General features: G+C 35.5%; 1 protein-coding gene across 3 annotated transcripts in view; it reads left to right on the top strand.

Moving 5' to 3' along the window:
* The window catches only part of HECW1 (HECT, C2 and WW domain containing E3 ubiquitin protein ligase 1), a 154,752-nt gene that overhangs the window by 48,005 nt on the left and 80,537 nt on the right, over window positions 1-26,210 (top strand). For 2 of the 3 annotated variants that reach the window (XM_072412159.1, XM_072412161.1), the window contains exon 2: window positions 25,348-25,663. In XM_072412159.1, the coding sequence (XP_072268260.1) occupies window positions 25,348-25,663 (316 nt within the window). Of the gene's footprint in view, window positions 1-6,049; window positions 6,108-25,347; window positions 25,664-26,210 lie in introns of all 3 variants that reach the window. The other variant, XM_072412160.1, reaches the window with a different exon arrangement.

Genomic DNA, 26,210 nt, shown 5'->3' with positions numbered 1-26,210 from the left:
TTCTCTCTTTTAGTCAGGAGTCAGAAGTTTCGGAATCCATCTTGAAGAAAGTTTCCTCATTCCAAATTCTTCAGTAAGAATGTGGTAAACGCTTTCATTTGAAATCCCCACACTCTTACCAATGCTATTGGTGGTCAGTCTTCTGTCTTGGAGGACATTATTGTCAATTCTGTCAATCATTTCCTGGGTTGTAACAACTTTGGGCGCTCCAGGCCTTTCTTCATCACAAAGGCTATTTTGACCTTGTTTGATCTCGACAACCCATCTTTTGACAGATGAATAAGAAGGAGAATCATCTTTTAACACTTCTTGCATCTCTGTATGGATTTCCTTAGTGTTTAGCCCCTTTAAGTGAAGGAATTTAATGACTGCTCTGTGCTCAATTTTCTCTATCCCCCAAAAAATCACCATCATACAATTTTTAAATTTGTTTTAAAAAAAATATATAAAAGATATTCTTTTTGGTCAAACTCATCTAAGGCTTTATTTTTTAATAATTTACAGAATCTTTACAAATATTATATATATATATATATATATATATATATATATATATGTGTGTGTGTTAAGATCACTACTTCTCAAACAGCCCTTGTATAAGCACTACATTTCAGCAATTTTGTTCCTTTTAAAACATTTTAGACTAGGCTAGATGTATGTTCTACACACAGAACCACAGGTAACCATATATTCTTATGGTGTATTTATTACTTAGTTTAGCTTGTAGTTTTCCAAAAAAGGCAGAGTGCTTAATAGGGGAAGGGACAGGTAATTTCCCCTTTGCAATAAAATAACCTTAACTGCCTGATTTCAATCTTTGAAATACAATCATCTGTACCCACACCCAGGTGAAAATCAGTGGTGTCACCATCCTCCTATGCTCCTCTTCTGGGTTACCAAACATTAGCCATCTGGATTGGACAAGGATGACAGAACTCCGGCTCATGTGTGCAGAAGTTTATTCAGATATCTGGGTATCCCCAGCATAAATCGGCATAATATGCAGAGCTTCTTTTTAAAAAGGTAGTGAACAGGCAGGAAAATATGTAAATATGAAGGAGCATCGCTTGTCCGTTCTGTAATTACAATCCTGGCAGATCACAACTATATCCAATCTGATCAGAACTTTAGTTCCTCTTTAAACTTAAATCAGCGTTTAAAAGCAGATTTCAAAAAATGATTTACAATACAATTGTTTAAAGCAGGCAGTAATAAGGATATGGGTAACAGTTATACATGCTGATGTTGATGTATCTCATGTGAAGATATTCTCTTGTCTCTGGCCAAGATATGAAATAAAAAACACTACTCACTGACTTCCACTTCCCCAGTCACAATCTCTGCTTCTCCTCTAGGTTATCATCAGATATGTGCAGCTCCTTACTGTTATGTTACAGAACAATCTCGCTCTCCTGGTACTGATAAAAGAACATCAAGGTTATCTTTCTTCTTAAGAAGGTTGTTTATCAAAGTCTTACTGCTTCAAAAACCACTGCTACAAGTAACGGAATAAATACCGTTAAAAAATAATGTTAAAAATAAAAGATTCTAAACTAAATATGTCCCTTTATACATTCTCCTCCTTTATACAATTATCCTTTCCATCTAAGAAAGTGTTGTGTTGTTCATTATAAATGGTGAATTATATTTTTAAAGCTTTCTAGAGTTATAAAATTGCTGTGTAGTTCAAACCTGATTTAGGAGTGTCTTGTTTAAAATTTTCACATCGGAAATGCACCTGAATGAACAGTATTTTCTTGTTTCCATGGCAACTTAAATTTTCACAAGATTGTATACCGTATTTATATGACTATAAGATCATTTGTGATTTAGAAAAACAACATAGCAAGGAAGAAAACACCAACACCATATGATTAAATAGAAGGTCAATATCTTGGTGTGAATTCATATTTTTAAATTTTAGCACAATTATTTTATTGGTTGATTGATCATATAATATTTATTTGAAATAAGCTATATGATTATGTTTTAGGCTTTCACAGGGTTATATCATTTTAAAATGAAAACAGGAGTTCTTAGTTTTTGGGTATTCCTCATCCAGGAAAGGTTTACTTGCCTTGCTTGATCAACTAAAGCAACCATATACCAATGCACAGGCATTTTTTTTTTACCAGATGGCATGAGGACATCACTGTCAGCTTTGCACACTCTCAAATTCTGTACAAAAGTTTTAATTGGTTTTCTTTTCATGCTGGAGTAGAGAGGGAAATAGTTCTATCTTTTTTCATCCAGTATGTACTTTGGCTATTTACACGTACTGGATGATTGTAACCCAAGACAAAAGATTTTGATTTTGAAAATCTAGCATATGTACTGGTGACCCCCCCAAGTCCCAAGTCATTCACTGATCTATCTTGGCAGTTCAATGAGTGACAGAGCAGGGAGGATGGCTGTAGTTTGCTGTGAAGCAGAGTGCAGCAGGGTGCCATTTGCTCATTTTTGCCTCCCCCCTGTCCATAGAACTAGAGATACTGAAAACGATTACAAAGATCAGTAAATCATTTCCAGTGACAGTAAAACGAATCAGTGCTGTACATATTATTTTATGAAGGTACAAGAGAGGAGGCTTCTTCCCCACAGGATAGGACAGTGGTTGTCCCCGCTCTTTCGTTTGCTAAAACGTGATGTGCTATGGAGGATTGCTAAAACAACATTTAGGGACTGCTGTACACATGCTAGATTTTTGCCCAAGACATGCATGATCATTCATATTGGGCAATGATCATCCAGCACATGTATGTAGCCTTGGAAGTGCCTTGGAAGTTTAGAAGAGACCACTACTGCATCTAGCAGGAAAAATTGCTTGATACATCTGCCTCTGTAGTGTTTGCCTGCTGTGTAAGTGCTGTAATTGCCATACCCACCACAACATGATCCAGAGAGTGCCAAAGCATTAAATGAATGTAGTGAATTTTGATTTTCAAAATTGAGTCTTCTACTCTGTTACCCTACACATGAAATCCATGTATCAAACAAAATTTGTTGTTTGCTATTTTGTATTAAATAGTTTGATTGTTGATACTGGTGTACCTGTCTAGCTTTTACACATTTTTTTTCAGTTTTATAATATCTATATTGCTTCTGGATGGGTCATTTGATGTCAGTTGTAGGCAGGCAGTCATGTTTAAAAATCACAGTTATTGAAGGTGATACCACTGGCCAGGAGCATAGAGTGAAAATAGATGTAAACTTCTAAAGTTTCTTTGAAACCCTGTGCTTCAAAAAGTCTTGGGTTTTTACACTGTTCGTTAAAAGATATTGCTTTAACTTTAGACTTAAGATTGACATAAGACATTGGCTGCTAACATGCAACTGCACCCCGCCACTACTGCCTTAGAGATAGCTGTATATGGTCTGGATAGTTTTTTACAACTACTACAGTGTTGTTTTACTATATGGTCTTTATTATTTAACCCTCATTAACAGCAAATGTATTTCAAGTACCGGTTCTTAGAAAAAGAAAATAAGTAACTTTTAAAAAACACAGTTAAACCATGTACATACAAGGTACTTTATTTTACTGCAGTTGATGGCATTAAGATTTCCTAAAAATTATTTTGTTGTGCAGGAGGTGCAAAATGTTTTCTTAAAAAATATAAAGTTATCATTTGCAAATTAAAGTGGCCCTGAATCCAAAGTGTGGATTTTCCATGGTATAGGGAACATTAATAAAAAGTAATGTTATTTAGCATCTGACTGCTATAGATGGTTAAACAACTGTGCTGCTGTTTCCATTGTTGGAGGTTCTGATTTCAAGGAGCAAAGCTCTGCCTCTGCCAGGGTGGCCACCTCCACACAGAAACACAGCACAGAGCAAGGCATGGCAATTCTGTAATGGGGAGCGGACCAGACAACATACAATACTTGTGACTAGTCCTTTGTCCTCCCCCTGGCTTTTTTTTTTTTTTTGTAACAATTCAAAATCTAGAGTTTATTAAAGATGGTAACTTATCTAAAAACAGCAAAAGTTCTTCAAAAATAAGATTCGATGAACAAGCAAGGTCATTATAGGAAGTTAATTATTATATCAAACATTTGCCATATGCAAAACAACTTCTCAATGGTAAGGAGAACTATAGTGGGGAATGAAAATGATTAGCCTAATACTCTGGTGTAAATAAACTTGGCTCTTTGTAAATGCTTCCAGCATTTAATAAATGTGATATACAGGAATGGCCCTGAACTTTGTAAACTTGTTTTTTTTTACTAATGTTTTAATTGAAAGGCTTTATCTGACCTTGTAAATTGAAGCTTACTTTGTATGGATCTGTTTCTACAGATCTTTTTTTATGTCAAACTGCTTTTCTTTCTATGTAAGTGAACAGGAATGCAAAAGCAGCTTAATAAAGGTGGGTCAACGATCAACTTCAGATCAAAAAAGGTCAACTGCAAGTCAGAAGGACCCATGAAGGAACTTCTTGGGTAGAATCCATCAAATTGTTTTTTTGGTTAGCAAACACATACACTGCTAAAAATAATTTTATAAGTATAAAGGTTTAGAATTTTGAGCTGGGTTTGATTCTGTCATATCTCTCAGTTTTTGCAACCAGTTCTCTTTCTCTCTCTTTCTCCTGTACCCTATGCAGTTTTATCATAAACTGCTAAAATTAACCAAAGTATACTCTTGGGACTGAGCATCTAACCTAATGATAAATTTGTCTGTGGTAGGTGACTTGTAAATCCTATTGAAACAATAATATTTTTTTTTTTTTTTTATACAGTGGATAACATAAAGGCTCTGCAAATTAGTTTAACAGTATACAAGCAGCATTGCCTATTATGTAATTATGTCAATATGTCTTTAAAAATAATACTCTTCATAAATTAAGGCCTGCACGTGCCTTTTATCTTTCTAAAATGTATCTACTATGACTTGGGATATGTTTTTTAAGGCAGTGGAAGTAGTTTTCGGCCAAAAAATTAACTAGTTGTAGCAAAACAAAACTGATGGTAAATGAATCACTTAGGAAAAATACATGGACCTGCAAGATCCACCTGTAGGGAATGTTTAGTAAAAGTCAGGTTCACTCATTTTAAAACATGCCTTTTTATAAACCTTACCTAATAACCCAGTTTCATTGCTGGACTCAAGTCCGCCGTTGGGGAAGGGGGTAAAGGGATACTTCTGTACTGACCTCTGATAAAAAGAGCTTGACTTGATTTGCAATACTTGAACTTGTAGACATGTGAGAGGGGGCCCAGGAAGTTTACTCAGTACAGAGCCCAGAATTTTTTATTGTGGTCCTGGCTAGATCTATGGTTGCACTGTTGAATGTATACACTATTTCAAATGTCTCCGAACACCCCACTTTTTAAAGCACAAACCTCTTTGCCTGTCATCAGAACCCATAGAGATTGACACTTTACACTATTGGATACCACACATCACAGTTTTTTTCTTCAATATTTGCATAGAGCACACACCAGTTTGAAGGTTTCTAATAAACATATCAGCAATTTTGTGACATTTTCAAACATTCTGTGTCAACCAGAGTGCATGATTAAATGATAGGCTTGTTATTTTGTACCAAATGTATTCAATAAACACTGTTTTTTATGTTACTGTATTGATGTAACTTATGTGTTTCTTTCACACTGCTGTCTTACTCAAACTCCGACATTAAACACTTGTCTTACAATACATCCACCAAACTCATATACATCCATTTAATTATTTTAACATAGCAATTAACCTAGGTGTTTCTTTTTATTTAACGGGAGCAGTGATGTCAAGTAGCCCTTAATAACCATATATCGCCTTCAATTACCATAGTGAAAGATGATTTATCATATTTCATCTATTGTACCCTTTTTCTTCCTATACCATGACATAATCAAAATCCTTAAGCCTTATTCACATACGTGTATATATTTGATATTTTCAGAGTGTTTCTATGTGAGAATAAGTTTATTTCTGTTGTATGCTTTAATTGTCATCAAGCCGATACTGACCTATTTTATGATTCAATAATGTATGTTTCATTTACGGAGCCTATTGCTGAGTTAATCTCATTGGACTTTTCTCTAGGAATTGATGTGCTTGCAGTTGGCGGGTCATTATGCTGCTGCACCTGTGTAGTGTTAAGGTCAGTGTACTTTTCTGATTATAAACCCCATTCATGTCATTCCATTATAAATCCACTAACCATTCATAATGGAATGCACCATAGACCACAACTGGCCTTATCTCTTGATCAAACCAACAATGCCATTTCATTTTTAAACTAAAACATACATTTGATTGCATGCATTGAAGAAACATTACCGTAATGTTTACAAGACTTATTGTACCTTATAACAAAGAAGCAAAAGAGACAGCAAATCAAACATCTGAACAAAGCTCTACAACTTCATTAAAGGTACATAGCTGGTTAAATTGAAATGAAACCTTAAGATGCAATTCAGGAGCAAACCTTACTTGCTGAATGGTTCATAGCCCAGGTTTTCATCCAGACATTGCTGTACTACACTGCTTCCACTTGTCTGGAATTGCTCTTCAAGTGAAATCCCATTCAAAATACATTCGACAAAATTGAACGAAATGGTATAGATTTGTAAATTTACTATTTGAGTAAAACCGAATCCAATCAGCATCGATCATATGACACCTAGGAATCATAGATACCTAAGCCAGAACTATTTCCTTTTTTATATACTGTTTTTGGCAATACAATGGGGAACTTCTGCTTTACATGAAATTGCTTGATGAATTTTTCTGCTTTAAAACTTTAATCTGGGAGAAGGATGTAGAAAGGAATCCACTGGGGTACTAATTAGAGTTCCTGTTTGTTGGTTGTCTGTAACTGTAGTTTGCAATTGGGCAGGTGTTAAAATTGTGCATACATAAAATTGTTCATATATCATATTTACAGTTTGTAAATCTCCCCCACTGATATCTAACAAAACAAAGCTTGTAAATTAAAGTGTATTACCAGCCAAGTAAATGTTTCTGCTTTGGTCAGGTTTTCTCCTGGTTACACTGAACTAAAATGGCTTCCAAAATAAGGCAACAGTGGCAAGAGTGTCGTGTCCTAAAAATATGAAACATTAGAAAAATGGCTGCCAAAGCTAGTTTTGTAAATTATACTGTTCACTGTTCATTAAAGCTCAGACGTGGCTGTTCACAATCTCTAGGGATGATCCTCTCCAAACTTGCCTGCATTGTAGAAACGTTATAATGCACATTGCTAGATCTAAAAAGCCTAAGATCAATTTTTATTGGTTAAGCAACATGGAGGACACCCCCTCTGTTGCATTTTTGCATTGCTAGAGCTTAATCTTGGGGCTTCACATTTCCAGTTGCAAAATAGCACTGTGGTATTGGAGCTTTGAGGCTATGAGTTTGATTTTTACCTAAGATATTGTCTACATTCTGGAATTTGTACAGATTTCCACCCACAAACATACATTTCAGCTAAATGGCATCTAACTAATTCAGCCCTGGTTAGAAAATGATATGTTGACATAAGACCAGCTTTAGTGTATACTGTATGTTTACAATATGATGGAGCACCATGTAGCAGCAATGCTAGACAGCAGGCAGTTATAACATTAAGAGAAACACATACCACTATATATTAATATATTTAAGGCTAATGTATTACCAGGGCACTTAATGAGAATGCATGCATTACCCATAACAGCTATTTTTATTCTTACACCTGGCCTAGCAAAAATAACAGATGTTTATTTTGTGAACAATTACATCTACAATCTGCCAGGGTGTCTTGCACAACACCTTCAGCAGTGTTTTTAAACACATAAAGCTAAATGCCACACAGATATGAAAGATACATAATAATAAGGCTCTGCAACCATTGGTGTTATAATAAATAGGTATTCTTTAAATGAAGCAAAGTAAATTTCCAAATTTGACGTGGTGTCCACCTCTTGAAGGTCTTGTACAGCAAAACTCAGAGAGAGGTGGGAAAAGCAGTCTAAGGAGCCAACCAGGTGTGTTGCAGCACTATGAATGCTGAAGGGTTGGCAGAACACACTGGCAGATAGATGAGCTAAAAAGCATCCTGCCTGTTTTCACTGTTCAGTCAGAGAACAAGAGTGGAAACCTGTAAGTGAAAGTGAAATTATAGCAGAGAAAGAGTAGGTTCCATCTGATACCAATCAGGGCTGTACTGTGCTGTGGCAGAGGTGTGTTCGTCTTAGGACTGCATAGACTCTAATATTTCCTTTGGCAGCGTTTTGCCTGAAGTCTGTACAATCCAGTATACAGTAATGATGGTGATATGTAAAAATGATACTTGAAAAGGTACATTGGAGGCATTAATATATATGAATATTATAAATTACAACACAATTTAGAATAAAGTATCACATTGTTTGCTGGGTTGGGGCACAAAACAAACACACATGTTAAAAAAATTGTTAAAAAATCCCTGAGAGTCTAAAACTGAACTCCAGAACTCTTTAAAATGGGAATAAACCTAAAATTTAAGGTCTGGTTTAGAGTTAAAAATAGGTTGTGAGTTTCCCTGTGATTTAATTTGTTGTTGTTTATGTAATCGTGAAGCAAGGAACATTGTCAAGGCCTTTGTCTAAATAATCTGTGCCAAAAAATGTTAATCTTAGATGGATAGAGTATAGAAGGATAAAACTCCTGTTTTTTCTGTGGTAGTAACATGCTTTGCCTTAAGGCAAAGCATGTTACTTTATGGAATAAGGTCAGTGTATATGGGGTAAAGCACCACAATGGAACACACACAATAAGTGTAAAAAACCTGAGTTAGACTTTGAAGGTAACCAATATTTGGTGAAAATTGCTATTTCTGACTTTGTGTCAAAGGCCTGGAAAGCTTTTCTTGCTCCAGCACAAAAAAGGTTTTTTTTTCAGCCAGCATCATTTACATCAGCACACTCTGAAGGATCATTTACTCCTGCTGAGCTCATAGTATAATATTGCAAGAGCATAACAACCTTAACCTCCCTGGTGGTAATCCCAAGTGTGGCTAGGGGTTAATTTTCATTACAAAAAGTGGTAAACCCAAGCCATACTCGAGGTGAAATGCAGGGCTTACCTGGTTCCTATGAGCCTTCAGCATCCTCTGGCAATGCCCGGCTGGCATCAGTGTCCCCTTGGCGATGTCCCACCAGCATCTGCATCCCCTTGGCGATGCCCGGGGCCATAGGATGCAGATGCTGGGAAGCCATCCGAAGTGTGTGCGTGCAGGCAGCGTGCACTGGGGAGCCGGACTGGTGGGAAATTTAAAATAGGAAGTATTTCTTAATGTCAAATGTACCACTTTGACATTTAAACATACTAAAATAATCATCCCGCCAGGTAGGTTAATGCTTTCAGCAGTAAGAAAAAAGACTATCCATTGCCAATAGTGGCGCAGGAAAGTGAAGCACCCTGGCACCGTACAGAAGACTGGCAAATTTTAAATTTGTATAAGAGCAATAAACAAAAGGTGGGGGAATTGGGGTAATCTTAAGTAAAGGGGGTATAGATAAAAAATAATCATTTAAAGGCTATAAACTTTTAAATATTTATTAGTCTAAAACTCCTTCCTGGGATGCTCCCTTGACATGCATATCTCTCCCCCCATTCTCCTTTAGGAGGAGGTGGGTCCTTTTATGGAGAGTTACAGACTTTGAATTGTCCAGTTGTAGGATCCAGACTGGGCAGATGACTAGTACAAAAGGACCGGCTGGCTTGGGCACATCTGCATAGCGGTATTATTGGATACAGTACACCTGAAATGACACCTAGGGCACTGAGAGTGGAAGAAGGCAAATACAAGAACCTGTGTGGTCAGGCTTAAGGCTTGTGTCATTGGATCCAGTCTGACATTAGTTAGGATGCTTTCAAAATCATTCACTATTACTTAACGGGTGCATTCGATCTGAAATTAACCTCCGTCACCTATATTTGATTTGCTTTGAGCTGGTTTTGCCTTAATGGGAAATATAGAAGATATCATACTAATGCAATACCTAAAACTCAGGATCTGAAAGTGCACCTTATGAGTATAACAGTATACCAGTGAAGCAACTAGTTTATGGTACTGGTTTAATTTTTTAAAATCCATTCTTCTCTCTGACAATAATCATTTTCCCTGTCACATTCCATGCTGATTGGAACAAGGTATCTCTGCTTGTTTTGTGGATATAAGTGTATTTTCCTAACAATCTTTAGAACCTGAAAAGTGGCTTGGATAACCTATGTAACATATTTAACATTAGAAGAACAAGGTGAATATGACTAACATTTCCAAGTTAGCACTAACATGCAAGGCTCACCTAATAAATTATTTTCTTTCCCCCATTCCAATTCCTACCTGTAGTGCCAAGGCAAAAAGTGATATCACAATCCTTCCGAGGAGACCCTGGGAACAATTAGGGTCCCAAATTGTATTGGTATATTACACACCTTTGATTGGGTGTTGCCGAAACACCTCGTGAATAAATCCCACTGCAACACATTCCACATACACTTCTATAGCCAAGTATTTAGCTAAAACATGTGTTATTACAACACATTCATGCTTTGAGAGAAAAATCATTTATGTGTTTAGAGGGTAAGATCAAGCACCATTGCTTCATAGTTCTTGACTGGGAGAGAGTGCAGGGTACACAATTACATGAGAAAATTGTCCAAAACTATAAACAGTTGTGCCATGGTTTACACAACTGCAGTCCAGGACAAAAGAAAGGAAAGACATAATGCTTTATGAAGATCCTCTTTAATGTCCTTAAATCTGCACATCCTTGGAAAGAGATATGGATTTAAGCTTCTGAGGCTTTAAGATTCTTTGCTGTTGAAATATGTTATGGTGGACTAAAATATGATTTAAAGAACTGCACTGCTAGCTTATATGTCAGGGGAATCAGTAAACAATGTTTTAGAGCATTTTAAGTTAAAGTAGTGTTCAGAATGTAACAGAGTATTTTCTGTTTCCTATTATTTTCAAGAGTTAAGCCTTGATAATTAGTTCATGACAAATCTGCCTACCTAGAAATTTCAAATTCGTGTCAAGCAGATAGCATTTATTATATACACTTATAATTATAATTCTTTCCTACTTGAATGCACAGTTACTAACAATGACATTGGATGATCAGTTTGACATTTGCTACATAAACACCAATGCTCTTGTAAAAAGAACACAATGTCATTTAGACAATTGCAAATATGTGAAAAAGTTGCCATCCTGCTAATTTGTGCTCTTTCCAACCAACTTAATTTTATCTTAATATTATAACAATTTACAAAAACATGTGTTTTTGTTGCATGATTGCAATGTAGATTTAAAAGGGCAATGTAACTATAGATTTTAGGGTTTGTGTTGGTACAATTACAGAAAAATGCATTTTTTTCCAAATTCTTTTCATTAATACCCTAGTGAATGAATATATATGTGTCCAAAAAAGTGCATTAGAATAGAATAATTTTAAAAGGTATAAGGATGGAATTAAAACCTCCAAATTTTAAACTGGGGCTGAAGTGGATGCCTGAAGAAAAAGGTTCATGAACTAGAGCAGTTTGGGTGCATTAATTAGCTCATATTTGGACTGCTTGTCTTTTGACTGTTTAGTCATAGGCAGGTCCAGAATAAACAGATCAGAAGAGGTTCATTGGACTGGTGGTCGCCAACCTTTTGGATTTCACAGACCACTAATTTAATAGACTCCAGACCACGCATGTGCGGGAAACTGTGTGTCACTTAAAGGGGCAGAAACTTTCCCAGAGTGACGTCATAATGCCTGAACCACCCAAACTCCCATCGCAGGTCTGAGCCTGTCCAGAGACACAACCCGCCCACCGCTCTGAGCCTGCGATCTGTACGGGTGATATGGTCTGTGGCTCTGGGGGCACACCGGCCACAGCTACGGACTGCCAAAATATACATTTAGGATGCTAAATGCCTCTTCATCAGACAGTAATTAAGCCAAATGAGCTTAAAATAAGTCCTAGTAATGCCCCCTCAATAGGCCTAAATCAGTGCCACTTTCGAAAACCTAAAAATGTTTGGTTTAGGATCACAAAAAAAGGAAATAAAAAGAAAACTTTTTGCAGGGCTTTTATAGCTATTTCACAAAAGTCTAGCAATGACTGCCTGTTGCGTTTTCCAGGCCCCTAGTGTTTAACAAGAAGCACACGTGCCTTTGTATAGTGAATGAGGTGAAGCTGTGATAACTTTGCACATCAAATCATCTATTTGTTTTTTGTTATTTTTCTTGTACATTATATGGTATTCTTTTCATTCACCTGGTTTACTATGCTTACTAAAAATAGTTTACAAAATAAACATGCTTGATGTAGCAAATCAAATCCAGTGTATTCACTAAAAATCATTTCGCCCTTTTCTTTTCTTTAAATATATACTTTAAAACCACCTATTTTACTTATGGTATTTTTCTGTCTGTGGTTTTGTGTTATTTGTTAAATCAAATCTTTCTACTCATGATTCTGGGTTTTTTTTGTTTTGTTTTTTGCTATAGTATGTTTAGGAATTTAACATTCTCTGTTAAAACCATCAATGAAGCAATTAAATGCTGAAGGAATGAAGGTGAAGGAATATGACTAATAGGTATTTTGTAAAGGAACATAGGTAGGTAAAAGAAGGGTCCTACAGGTATATAAAGGAACAAAATATAAAATGTATATTTATTATTTCTAGCCATGTCTTCCCTAAAGTCAAATTTGCCACTAAATTTTAATTGAAATTTATTGGTGTATTCATCAAAGCGTATCTCCATTCTACTCGTTTCCACCCCATCCGCCCTCAGTAGTCATCCTCTTACTTTCCTTAGTTGTCCTCTGCCACCCAAGTGTCCACCTGGGTGTATTTTTGACCTTTTTTAAAGTACTTTTTTAGATGTCTTTAAGCCACTCACATGATACATGCAAGAAATTCTCTTTCTTTTCAAGCAGCCCAAAACTTTGAAGAGAGCAGCATTTATGTAATGATGCCAGTGCTACTCTCTGGATTGTTGCATGTGAGTGTAAAATACCAAAGGTTTATCCATGACACCCTGCACACATAGGATGTCTTCATTATTAAAGCCAAAAAAAAGAGTTCCCAGCGCTGAAGTTTAGAAAATCGTAGCCCAGTCACTTAAACCTCACATATGTTAACATACGTATATATTCAAGTTTGAACTGACATCTTATTGCCTTACCAAATGATGTTAAAATATCCAATGTGAGTTTATACTTGAGTTACAGTAGTAGATGGCAATTTGTTCTCGTGTAAAGTGTGTAACAAACTTGCTGTCTAAGACAAGAGACAAAAGATTGTTACACAGTTTACAAATGCACAGAGTGCCATCTAATGCTGACTGGCGCCAACGTACAAAAGATAAATTAAAAGCAAGTGACCCATCATAAAATACAAAATGCAGTAACCTGTCAAACAAAGGAAATGATATATAGACTGAGCCCATGTAATTCCATTTGTTTCCCTTTTAAATAAATGTTTAAAAAAATAAATAATGAATATATTTATTTACATCATTTGAATAGCATTTCAATTGATTTCTGTTTTAAATGTTATCAGTGATGGCCCCAGGTTTATATTTTACTTTAAAGCTTTTTTCAGTATGGCCTGGAGCAAATGAAATAAAATGAAGGAGGGCCAGCATGACTGAGGGGGTAAGGTTTCAGGGAAGTAGTGCGTGATAATAGGTGAAATAAAGGGTATGGTAAGGGGTGTGTAAGCAAGGGCCAATTATCAATGACAATAGGCGGGACAATAGAAATATAAGTCAGGGGATTAGTAGGTCAAGGTCACAAATTTTTGAAGAAGAGAAGAGTCTCGCCCTCTGGCCCCTGGGGTTTAAGTACTTAGGGTTTGGCAGTAGAGGTCATCGAGGACAGAGTTGTGTGTAATTGCCTTTAAATGGGAAGGAGAGCCATCTATAGTATGGGTCTCCTAAGAAATGAAATTGGCAAAATAATCAGGGTGATAGTTTGGAGAGTTGGATGCACAATTGATTGTTCTTGAGGCGGTGGGTTTGCATCTGGGAGCCGGATATGTCAAAAGTGCAGATCCCCTGGTGGTTGATAATCGGTGGTAATGGTATGTCTTCGAGGACCTGTAACTGGAATGGTTGTGCCGATGTTTTGAAAGTTGGTTATGGTTAAAAGTATAAGTAAATATGGAAATGTTAATAGGTATTCGATTCAAGTTTTGTAACAATAGTAAAATGTCCAAAAGGCCAATTGTACCACAACTGATTGTATTTGTGCTTTTTACTAAGTAATGGTAATTGGGTGAGTCTTTGGGGTTAAGGGAGAACATCAGAATGCATAACATCATTCCCTAGCTAAACCTGAAATACTGATCATATGATAATTGATTTAATCATTGCGTATAGTATAACTATTCTAAATAATTGTAAATATAATAAAATAATTGTATGGTGTTGTGTTATATAGGCTAATGTTTTTAAGTAACTAGAGAAACTAAAATGAATCAGTGTAAAACATATTTTTTTTAAAGTATAGGTATAATTTATAATATAACATGCCCATCATAATTGACTGAACATTCTATTATTAAAGTGGGGTATTATTCTGCCTCTGTACCTATGTAAACATTTCTCGCCAGTAATTGACCTGACAGAAAATCCTGCCAGTAAATACATTTACAAAATCAATCCATATAATACCATCACTATAGTGATATCACTAATGGCAAGATTGGTTCTAACCCTATAATCCTCATTTATTGCAGTAATCCATTAGCATTCAATGGCATTTGATGTTTATTGCTGTATTTTATAGTATAAGAATAACAATCCATATAAAAATATAGTGTATATTTATGTATTGAGATATTTTGTAACTTATAAAAATTTTGAAAGTGCTTTTAAATTTATGCTTGCTGGTATTAAAAAATAAAAAATAGGAATATCAAGTAATAGGTTATTTACCAGTGCCTCCCAAAAGTCTGAATGTGTACTACTGGTGGCGCATCCCAAACTACTGGTGGCTTATGTCAGGGCAGATGACATAGGACAGTGGTGGCTAATTGTGATAAAATGAATAGAAACCTTAAAACAAGTTGAATCTGGTGTTACCCTACTGACTCTGCATTACCCTGTGGGAAGAAGATGGTGTATTAAAGGAAACATTGAAATTAAAACTTCAGTAAGATTCCTATATTTTAAAATTGAGAATCTATCACTTTTTATATTTACTAGTGGAACAAACCATCCATACTTAAAATTAAGAAGATGAAGAATTGCGGTAGCTGCCTAGTGTGCTGATTGTCAAAACTCCTTTACTGTAATAGTTACTGAATAATTGACAATAAATTGACAATATCCTACATGGTACATCTCAGTGCATATTTAAATAAACCAATAAAATAACACCAATTTGTTTAAATGAACCATAAAAATAACACCATAGAGTGCCAACAGAACTGTGGACCATGACCATGAGGATTCTTGCCAGTATTTACTTGGAAATAAGGGTATATTTACATGTCACTATATTTTTAGTATACATGTAATTGCAAAAAAAGTGTATATAAATAACAAATCATACAAACATTAACAATCAGGTACATAGATGAAATCAAATGAAAAGGATTATTTTATCGACCTTTACAAATCAAGCCCAAACTGTAAATTAACGTTGTACCTTGTGTTTGGACAATCAGTGAATTGTACAACTAAATACTGTTAGGAATGGTTATGAGTCACAAATAATTTTTGAAATCAGGTGGAAAGTGAAACAAATATGCAGTTATTAAGAATGGCAACAAATCAGAAAGCTTTATTTGAAGTAAATTAACATAACTTCAAGATTTTTGATTTTTGATGAATTTCTATATATCAGCCAAAAATGACATTCAGTCATAATCCATGTCTTTGATTGAATGTAGGTAGCAGCTATGTACACCTGTAACCAAAAAGTGTTATTATTAGAATATGTGAATAACCAATGCGTCATTATAGGAATAGAAATAGTCAGGGAACTAAAGGATATACAGAGGATTAGCTCTGTATCCAGAAAGGCCTTAGGATTTGAGATTTGTCCACACCTGTCACTTCATTTCTCTCTGAAGCTCATAATTAGTATTTTGTTCTTCTTTCTCTTCATCTTGTATAATTGTATGGGCACATTTTCCATTTAGCCTTCTCTCTGTGCAGCTATGTAGAGAAGTGCTTCGAGGTCTGCTGAATAGAGATCAAATTAAACTCTGGTACTTAATTAGTGCAGCACACAGTCATTTGATTTAATTAGAGATTCTGCTGGCAAGGCTGCCACTGTATAGTTTTGAGTAACAAAAGAAAATGGTCCTTGTCTAAATAGATAAATAAATATAGTGTTTCCAGGTTTTGGAAATTGCTGTTTATTGTCCCTAATTTAATCTGACAGTAATATATAGGTATATCATTGGAACCTTTAACACACCAATAGCCCAGCAGATGTAAAAATGTGTCTGTACTTCTTTAAAATAAAATGTATCCCCCAAAGATAATAAATCAAGAAACAATATAGGATAATGTTTTAAAGGTTTTAACTGGTATTTATTTTGTAGAATTGTTGGAGGAAAGATACAATTTACTTCCATTTTAATACCATAAAGTGTCTTTTCAATGTTTTAGATGTACCATCATACGGTAAATCCCTAAACTGTATATTTCTTGAATTAACTAGGAATACCTTGAAAATATTACCTTAGAAAACATGACTATACTTTTTAAAATATGACTTTACTTGTCTTCCCTTGGTAAAAAAGATGATGATATATTTTGACACATCTGTTATATTGTACCATTCAGAAAATTCATTTTTTGAAGCTGCTGTTTTGAAGCTTATATTACACTGGGGAACAATTTTGAACAAATTTTTTGTTGACCTCAATTTATTAATAATTATATATTTAGCCTATTTACACTAAAATAGGTATGCTGATTCTGAAGTGCAGTTAGTTTTCTTCTATCACGTCAGTTTTTTTCTCTACTGCTTATATTATTGCAATTACTGTAGCTTGGATTTGTATAGGCTATTCATTTACACGCAAAACATTTAGGTCAGAGGTTGTGCGCTGCTCTACGTAGTGAATAAGCAAAATTTATTTTTCTACTTACACACGTATTTTCTTTCCTTCAGATCATGTCTGGCTCTGCTGTTTCTCGTCCTAAGTACCTAAATAACCCTGATTCATTTTGTTATATCTGTGGCAGTTTCACCATTCCCAGTCAAAGGGCGAACATCAGCACATTTGTAGAGCAAGCCTATTTGGCAAGTTTCAAAGTTAAACTTGGTGATCAAGATTGGGCCCCTCATAAGGTATGCAAACAGTGTGTCGAGGGTTTACAGATATGGACAAAGGAAACACGTGATAAGATGCCATCAGTGACTGTTATTTTTGTATAGTGAAAACTTCACGATATAAGAAGAAAAATAAATGTAACGTAGAGTATCCTAGTCTACCATCGGCTATACGCCCAGTGGCTTCAGTGATTCAGATGATTTCCCAGTGCTGAATTTCGTTACACTACCCTCTCTTGAATGACATGATTATGGTGAAATTGAAGAGGACTCTGTTCATATGCGATTTGATCAGCGTGAGTTGAGCACGTGATTTAAGACTATCGAAGAATTGGGGCTTCAGAACTCCTAGCATCAAGACTGCGTGAGAAAAACTTACTTGAAAAGAGAACAAAGGTATTGTACTTTTGAACTAGAGAAATTGCATTTCTGCAGTACTTTAGAAGTGACAGTGGCTTTGTGTATTGCCATAACATACCTGGTTTAATGAAGGAATTGGGAATTCCAATTTATAATCCAACCGAATGGCAACTATTTATCAATAGCTCAAAGCGAAGCCTAAAGTGTGTCCTCCATCACAATGGCAATATATTTGGGTCAGTCCCAACTGGCCATTCAGTTTCTCTTTGTGAAGAATATACAGAAATAAAGAGAGTCATTGAGTTGTTGCAATATCACCAACACAATTGGGTCATCTGTGTTGACCTTTTTAGCTCCTGTGCTGTTCATTTCTGTCCAGACTTATGTCTAAAAGCAGTACATTGTTTTTCATGAAAATTTATTTTACAGTATAATTTAATATTATGTGTAAAAATGTTTGAAACACAAAATCATGTCTAAAAAAATAAATACATTTAAAAAAAAAATGTTTTTAAATTTTTATTTTTTTTTTAAATATTGTACCCAAGCTATTATAATATACTGTAAAATAAATTTTCATGAAAGACAATGTACTGCTTTTAGACATATAAATCCATTGTATTGCATTCAATACAGTTGTTTTGTATTGAATGCAATACAAATAGATGTGAAATTCCCGCCACACCCCAAAGTCATCAAGAACTCCCAGGTGACTCATCAGATGCGGAGGACGCTGGCCGGAGGATGCGAGAGGACAGGGATTGCAAAGAAGGATGCCGGAGGACCAGGTAAGGCTCTATTTACTATTGTTTTACATTGTTTTAACTTGAGTGTTACTTGGGGTTACCAGCATCTTTTTTTTTACCCCAAACCACATTCGGGGTTACCGCTGGGGAGATTAAAATGGTATGCTTCCTTCTTGGTCATCAACGCGGGGACACCAAGTATCTCTGTTATCTGTGCATGTGGGAGCTTGTGAGAAGCATTGAGTGGAAAGGAATTGGTCTTCAAGATCTGCCCTAAAACCAAACATTCTACATAAGCCACTTGTTGATAGAAAGAATATTATATTCCTGCCTCTGCACATGAAACTGGGTCTGATGAAGCAGTTCGTTAAAGCTTTGCCAACTGAAGGAGACTACAAGTACCTCATTTTGGCATTTCCTAGCCTGTCATTTGAAAAAAAAAGGCCGGTGTGTTTGATGGCCCAGAGATTCTGCAGCTCATCAAAGAAGAACATTTCAGAAGGACAATGTCAGAAGTCGAAAAGAATGCTTGGTTATCATTCAAAGCCATTGTCATGTAAAATTTGTATTTTTTTGACAAAAATAGAGGGTACCCTGTATCCTAACAACTGGATGTAGTAGCAAAAAACTGGGGTCCTGGAATCACCACCCAAAAATTAGTAAAAAACAAGTGTCATACTGTTTTTCTTTGACTGACTCTTACTTCACAGTGTAACTGTATCCCTATAGAATAAAACTCTTGATTAGAAGTAGTTCAGATGGCCTGCATTGCCATTCATATCAGATTTAGGTCAACTGCTATGTCAATCAAAAGAAACTTTTGCTTCCACCAGTCTTGGTAATTGACAAACTATACCTACTGGCCATAGCAGCCCTTTATTATCTCACATAACAAAATGCTAAACAAAAGCTCCTGGGAGGTTCCTGGGAATCAAGAACACAGGGTAAGCATAGTTACACATGCAGTAAGTCATTCCCCAAAAAGTGATGCCATACCTAAGATGGGATCCTTATTAAATTTTGGGACCAGGGTGATCATGTTCAGGGACATTGCAACCCACACATATGTCTTATCTTGCAAAGCAGTCTTAACCAATCACATTCCTTTCTTACCTACTACTTACCATTTCATTATATATTATTATCAATTTCATTATAGATTATATTACCATTTTAATCATATTAAAAAATTTCACTGGAGTTTTATGTGTTGCATGAGAATATTATATTATTTACTGAGCAATTTCTAAGAATATCTATACGTAGCTGTTTCCTAGTGTTCCTTTGTGACTACAGCTCTCACCCAATGGTCAATTTAACCAAAACTGATATTTAATTCTGGTAAGATGGAATACCCTTTGTCATCATGAATCCCTGATTCCTGCCTGACTGTCAAATGAAGAATTAAATCTCACTATTCCTTTTGTAGGATGTTACACTGCCTGATAACTTTTTCAAAATAAAAAAAAGAAATCCAGGTAAAAAGCCATTTAAATGTTCCTTCCTATTTATGATCACAGGTATTTGTGACAGAACTGGGCTGGCCTCTTCTAGGAGCATATGATAAAAAAAATCACTTTTTGTGTTTTCCCTAACTTATGCATCGCAAAAGCTGTGCATGATTGTCTACAATATCTTACCAAGCATGACAAAAGAAGCACTGGTACACACATGCCACATAATGACTGCACATAGCACTAAATGGTATGTTACAAACAAAAAGCTTTTTGTCCTACAATGTTACATTTCTCTGATCCCTGACTGCATCATTCTTGAGGTATAAGTCTTGCTCACTGCTATTGCTGTGCTGTAAAATATAGTGTTCAAAGAGACACACAACAAGCATTTGCATACATTCAGTTCCTATGTGTGCTTAAGGGATTTTGGCACACAAATAGTTCATAAATAGTTAGAGAGGATATGGTTTACCAACTAGTTTGTCAACTGCAGACTGTATATATATCCACTGTACTTCTACATAAATATTTGTCCAGTGTGCAGAGAACCATACAATTCATGACTCATAATTGCATAATTCTGTCTGCTAGTCATCTAGATAGATTTGCATTATGGTGCGTACACATGTGCAAAAACTATTGTTGGAAATGAATGACTAACAACCGTTCGTCCGATAATCATTAACAAAAAAAGTGCACAACGACACTGATGAACGAGGAATGTCACTGGAAACAAACGACCGTCCCAGCGGATCTGATTGGGCAATGACTGTTTGCAATCTATTGTGCGTACGGTCGTTCAGTGATCGTGGATTGTTCTGCAGTACACTTTCTCCTTTACATGTCACTCCCTGCATCGTTCAAATGATACATACATTTTTGGTGTATTATATTTGAACGATCGTATCGTTACAGCATGTACAGAATTGTGCACAATACGATCATTCAAAATAATCGTGCATAATTGTTGATCTGACAGTTGTTCGTTTTCTAACGACAATCATTGCACGTGTGTACCTAGCTTTAGACTATTCATGCAAATTAAAAATTCACAAAGCATTTTTTCTAAGTCAAATATTATTGTCATGAGGCATTCCTTATTATTTTTTAACATCCCTTTATTGCCTTGCCTATTTAAAGCTGAACTCTGAGCACCATGTTTTAAGAATTGTTGTCTTCTTTTATAGTTCGACACAACATCTATACAGAACTTTTTCCTAAAAAATCACCTAAAAGATTATATCTTTTTAAAATGCCAATAATCCCATAAAAAAAACCTATAGGTTTATACGTGATTATCAGCACTGCTGTATCAGAAGACTAGGGGATTGGTTGCATTTTGCATATACTATAGATGATGCAGCGTTGACCAGTCAGCAAAACTGCAAATCAATATTGTAAATAGATACTGGTGTAATTATACCCTTCTGGCTAAAAATGTTCCGTTCACAATCCAGCCATGCTCAGTGGCTAACCATATTAGAGATGATGGTACATAAATTATATTCTTATGCAAAGCAAGTCATTTAGCTTTGTTTGATATTGCGCCATGTTCCTTCTCAAAAGTAATAAAATGTTCCAGAATGATAGAATTGCAGTATATATCACCTTCTTGGGATCAAACATTTTCTTTGAAATGCAATTTACAAAACATATTTTAAGCCTTTTATCTGTAAAATACGGGCAATATAAAAGCCAGGAATGCTATTTTCCTAGCAAATAGAGGCAGCTATGATATACTGTATGTAGGGCGAGGGATGTGACAGTGGAGCAGCCATCATGTCTAGCTGTGCTCTGTACAGAATATATTTTCTTGAGGGAAAGACCTTTGTTCAGATGCTTAGCTATAAATTATCAGCATTCCCTGTCACACTTAAAGAGCTTATTTTTTTCATATCAGGCAGTTCCTTTTCCCACTAGTGCTTCCCTTTCCTTCATTTTCAACTGAAAAAGAATAAAAACATTTTAGCAATGTATACATGTATGCCTATGGTGAAATCTGTCCTGAATATCTGATATTTCTATGTAGGGCACAGTATAAACCAGCTGTTTTACTATTTATTTATAAGATGTGCAGGTATGTTCATTTTTTTTATTATACTGTATACACATGTTACGCATGTTTATACACTATAGATAGCCTTAAAATTTATGTACCTTGTGGGCTCAAAGGGATATTGCAAGCAGAAGATATATTTTAAAGTACCAGCTTTAAAAAGATTTGCTGTGCCTAAAGGGAAACATTTATATTTTGCCCATCTCTAAACATTTTCTGGTATAGGCCTGTTAAAAATACGTAAAAAAAAAATGTGTGCACATACATATATTGGTATTGGTATGGTATTGGTATGTGGTAATTTTTGACACTTGGTTAGGTACACCTGTTTGTGAATTCATAGAGCCAAGTCATTTGACGGCCACCTAGCATGTAAGAAATAGGGAAATGGTCCAGTTAGGCTAGGGTAGTTGCTAGGTCAAAGTGACATTCAATGAGAGATGGTTTTATGGATAAAAATTGGTCAGCAGTCAAGGAAGAATGGACAGGAAGGAAAGTCTACAACTGCTCAAAATACAGTTTTTATTGTCAGGCATGGGTGGAAGAGCATTTCTGAAGGTACAGATTGTGGAACCCTCAGTAGGATGGGATAAAGCAGCAGTAGATCATAACAGATTTGACTTTTTTCAGTCTACGGCTATACCGGGCAAACAGAAGCTCAGTAAACTGTTTTGATCAGGGGTGCCCAAAACCTCAATTGCAATCTAACAGTCGATCGCAAAGGCCCTCCCTGCTGTTTACTAGCAGCCCAGCTGCTATGTCTATAGGGATGCTGGAGATGTCTTTCTGTGTGAGAAGGTTCCATGTAACAGTGGGCAGTGGGTAGGGAGGCAGAGAGGGCGGGAGGGCAGTCTGAGGTGAGCAGTGCTGGGTAGCCAAGTCAGTAGAGGCCCTGGGTCAGGGTTCAATTACCAAGACGTCATTCTTGTTCAATTCATTGTTTTTCAGCAATGTTAAATCCATACTGGCAATATTTCAGACTATTTTATAGGCAAAGGAAGACCCTGCTTACCACTAGATAGGTGTACTTAATAAAGCGGTTTACATTTATAGTATAGTTTCCACTTCTTTCCAACATATAGTCTACTTTATTTAGCTAATTTTAACATATTTTGCTGGTCTTTTGCAACCGGTGCTCTTACAGAACTTACAACATTCTACAAAAAGACTGAACTACTGCTTAATGAAAAATACAAAAAGACAATCACAAATCATTATTGAAGACCAGGGCTGTATAGTAAACAATCATCCAACTTTTTGCATTCATATACATGTATCATTTTCAGAATTTTCACATTTTCTTCCATATTGTTACAAAGTATTTTGATATGTCATTAGTAGAGCCTAATCGGCAGTGTCATACAATTCTCTAGATGTCAGAACAAATCCATTTTCTTCTGAAATATATTTATAGTTATACACAGACTTGTCTCTTTTGTATTAATATACTATATGTCATATTTATACCTTTTCACCCAGCAGCTGTTTTCTAACTCTTAGTTGTTAATTCTTTTTATTGTCAGTTGTCTTACAATGTATTATCATACAACATATTACACTGTTTATTTATTGGTGGTGGACACTGGTGATTAAGTACTTCCTTTACCTACATAAACTCAGGAAATAAATGGCTGTGTGTATATTCGTAGACTATTTAGGTCAGAAATAGTTTTAAATTATTTTGGAAGAACAGGTTGTTATTTAATTTATGCACAATGTAAAATATGAAAGGTGCAAAAACAACAAAAGGAAGAAAAAGAATCTTAAACTTTTACTTGAGGTGTATCTAACTGGTTTATGGGCTCTATTTATAAATTGTTCCAGTCAAACCAATCCAGATTCATTTCTAGTTTTCGTTTACAGACAGCTGCATACTTTTAAAATTGGCCACCAAGAGGCAGAACGAGTAATTGTTTTAATAGAAACTAAAATGAGAAGTGTAGAGAGATTTAAATTCACAGGGGAAAAATTTATACTGTCCTATGTTTAATAAAATAAAGTTGTTTACCTGCAGTGAATTTATTGTGAATGCTATATTCACTACTTTATAAATATGCCATCTGGTAAAGAAAGCAATTATAAAAGGACTTGCATTCTAGCCATAAGAGGGAAATTGTTGGTGACCATCTAAGCAATATGCATATGTAATAACATGTGTTGTGTTAAATCATTTTCATAAAATCATCATAAAAACTTCCAACACACCCCAGTGCACCACAAACTGAACCTGACCCTTTTTCCTTATGTAGTGCACTACAAAACCCAGTGCTTTGCAGTCTGGCTCCCAAACTTAGTGGTTCTTGAAATGGTTCAGTTCTAGAACCACTTTGTGTATAGGTTGTTGTCTAGTGCACATCTAATTATGTAGCTCTTCACAGGTCGGTGGCTGCTCTTGATGCATTCTGTATAGCATTTAATCCTTGCAGTGTGGTGAGAACCAGCAGCAGAGGACATTTTTCACTTAACCCTAAATTAGTTTAAATCTGAGGCAGATAAAAGATACCACAGGGCATAAGACAATAAAATAATTATTATGAGTTATAGATACTAATAGAGAGATCCAATAGTGGATGGGTATTAGATTCTTATCACTCAAGTTTACTTATAGGGATAGATGGCAACCCCAAATAGGTATTTATAAAGAACAACGAGAAAGCAGGTTTTTTTGGCAAGTGGTGATTATTATGAGTTACAGTTTTCTTCTCTGTTTTACTTGAACTTGAAAATTTGGTGGATATGTAAGCGTTTACTATACATCCAGGAAGATGGTCACAGGTCATTATCAGTAACATTCAAGCAGGAACACACTAAATCATAAGCAAGCAGGATCATGGTCAGAAATCTAGACTGACGTTTGTAATGGACAACCAAAATTGTGGAAAATCAAGGAAAATCCAAAGGCAGATTAGTCAGGAGCTGGCCATTAATAAATGTCAGGAATTAACATTTTTATTATAGTTCTTAAAATTCTATCCTACTTACCATATAAGAGAGAAGAAAAGAGAGAATAATTGTGCCAAATCTTTACTGTATAAAACCAATCATTTACAACACTGAATATTTCTAATAAACCTGAGACAGCTGTTTGTATTTTGGATTAGTGGTTGTAGATATATTATAAATCAATTGATCTACATGCACATTCCCTACTAGCAAATAGGATAGCTTTGGTCAATATTCTTAATAAGAAAAAATGAAGCCTAAATTCAGCCTAAATGATTTGTCTAAAAGGATAAGGTCTATTTAGACATTTCTTACTGTTCCCTAGTCTGTTTTTAACACATTAGGAACGTTAATGATTTAAAGAAATATTACCATTAATGTTAGGTGCCATGAGAGAGGGAATGGATAATTTGATAAATGAATAATTACAAGTGTACATTTTGTGCATTATTTTTATTTATTTTTTGCTTCATTATATATGTTTTATCCATAATTTTTTTTTTTTTCTTCCAGAATTTGTACCAAAATAGGTTCCTCGGCCTGGCTGCCATGGCTTCTCCTTCGAGGAACTCTCAAAACAGGCGCCGGTGCAAAGAACCTCTAAGGTACAGCTACAATCCTGACCAGTTTCATAACATGGACATCAGGAATGAAGGAGTAACTATACCACGCTCTACCAGTGACACCGACCTTGTCACTTCAGATAGTCGGTCAACATTGATGGTCAGCAGCTCCTATTATGCTATAGGACACTCCCAGGACCTGGTTATCTACTGGGATATTAAAGAGGAAGTGGATGCTGGGGACTGGATTGGCATGTACTTAATTGGTAAGTGTTAATGCTAAAGAATCATAAATTTAGAGCTAGGGTTAGCTAGAGACGTTCCTACCTACTCTTCTGTTCATTTACTGTATACACTTTTTGCTCCGGTTGTCAGAGTAGTACTCCCTTTGTTTGGCCCTCAGTGTTGAAGTTCCCCCTTACAGATATTAGGGTTGTGTCCATTTATATTGTTTAGTAAAGAAATAATATATATAGGAGACCAGTCAAATGTTTGCTTTACATTGACTGTTTGGTCAGTGGTGATATCTGCACAAAAGCTTGTTTAGGAGTGACCCATCATAACCAACTCGAAAGTACAAAATACTTTAACCTGCAAAACAGAAGGGGGGTACAGACAATCCATCTGATTTTAATGTTTCCACTTTAAAAAAATGTTTTAAAAATAACATACAATGAATGCATTTATTTATAGACATTTCTATTGATTACTATTTTAGGTAGCAGTGACAGCTGTATTCTGTGCCCTAGGTATATACTTGAGTCAAAGCATTTTCTATATTTGAAGGTAAAAATAATAAACGTGTTTTATATT

The sequence above is a fragment of the Pyxicephalus adspersus genome, chromosome 5, assembly GCF_032062135.1.
Source record: "Pyxicephalus adspersus chromosome 5, UCB_Pads_2.0, whole genome shotgun sequence".
NCBI classification, from domain to species: Eukaryota; Metazoa; Chordata; class Amphibia; order Anura; family Pyxicephalidae; genus Pyxicephalus; species Pyxicephalus adspersus.
This window is presented reverse-complemented; position numbering and strand designations above follow the sequence as displayed.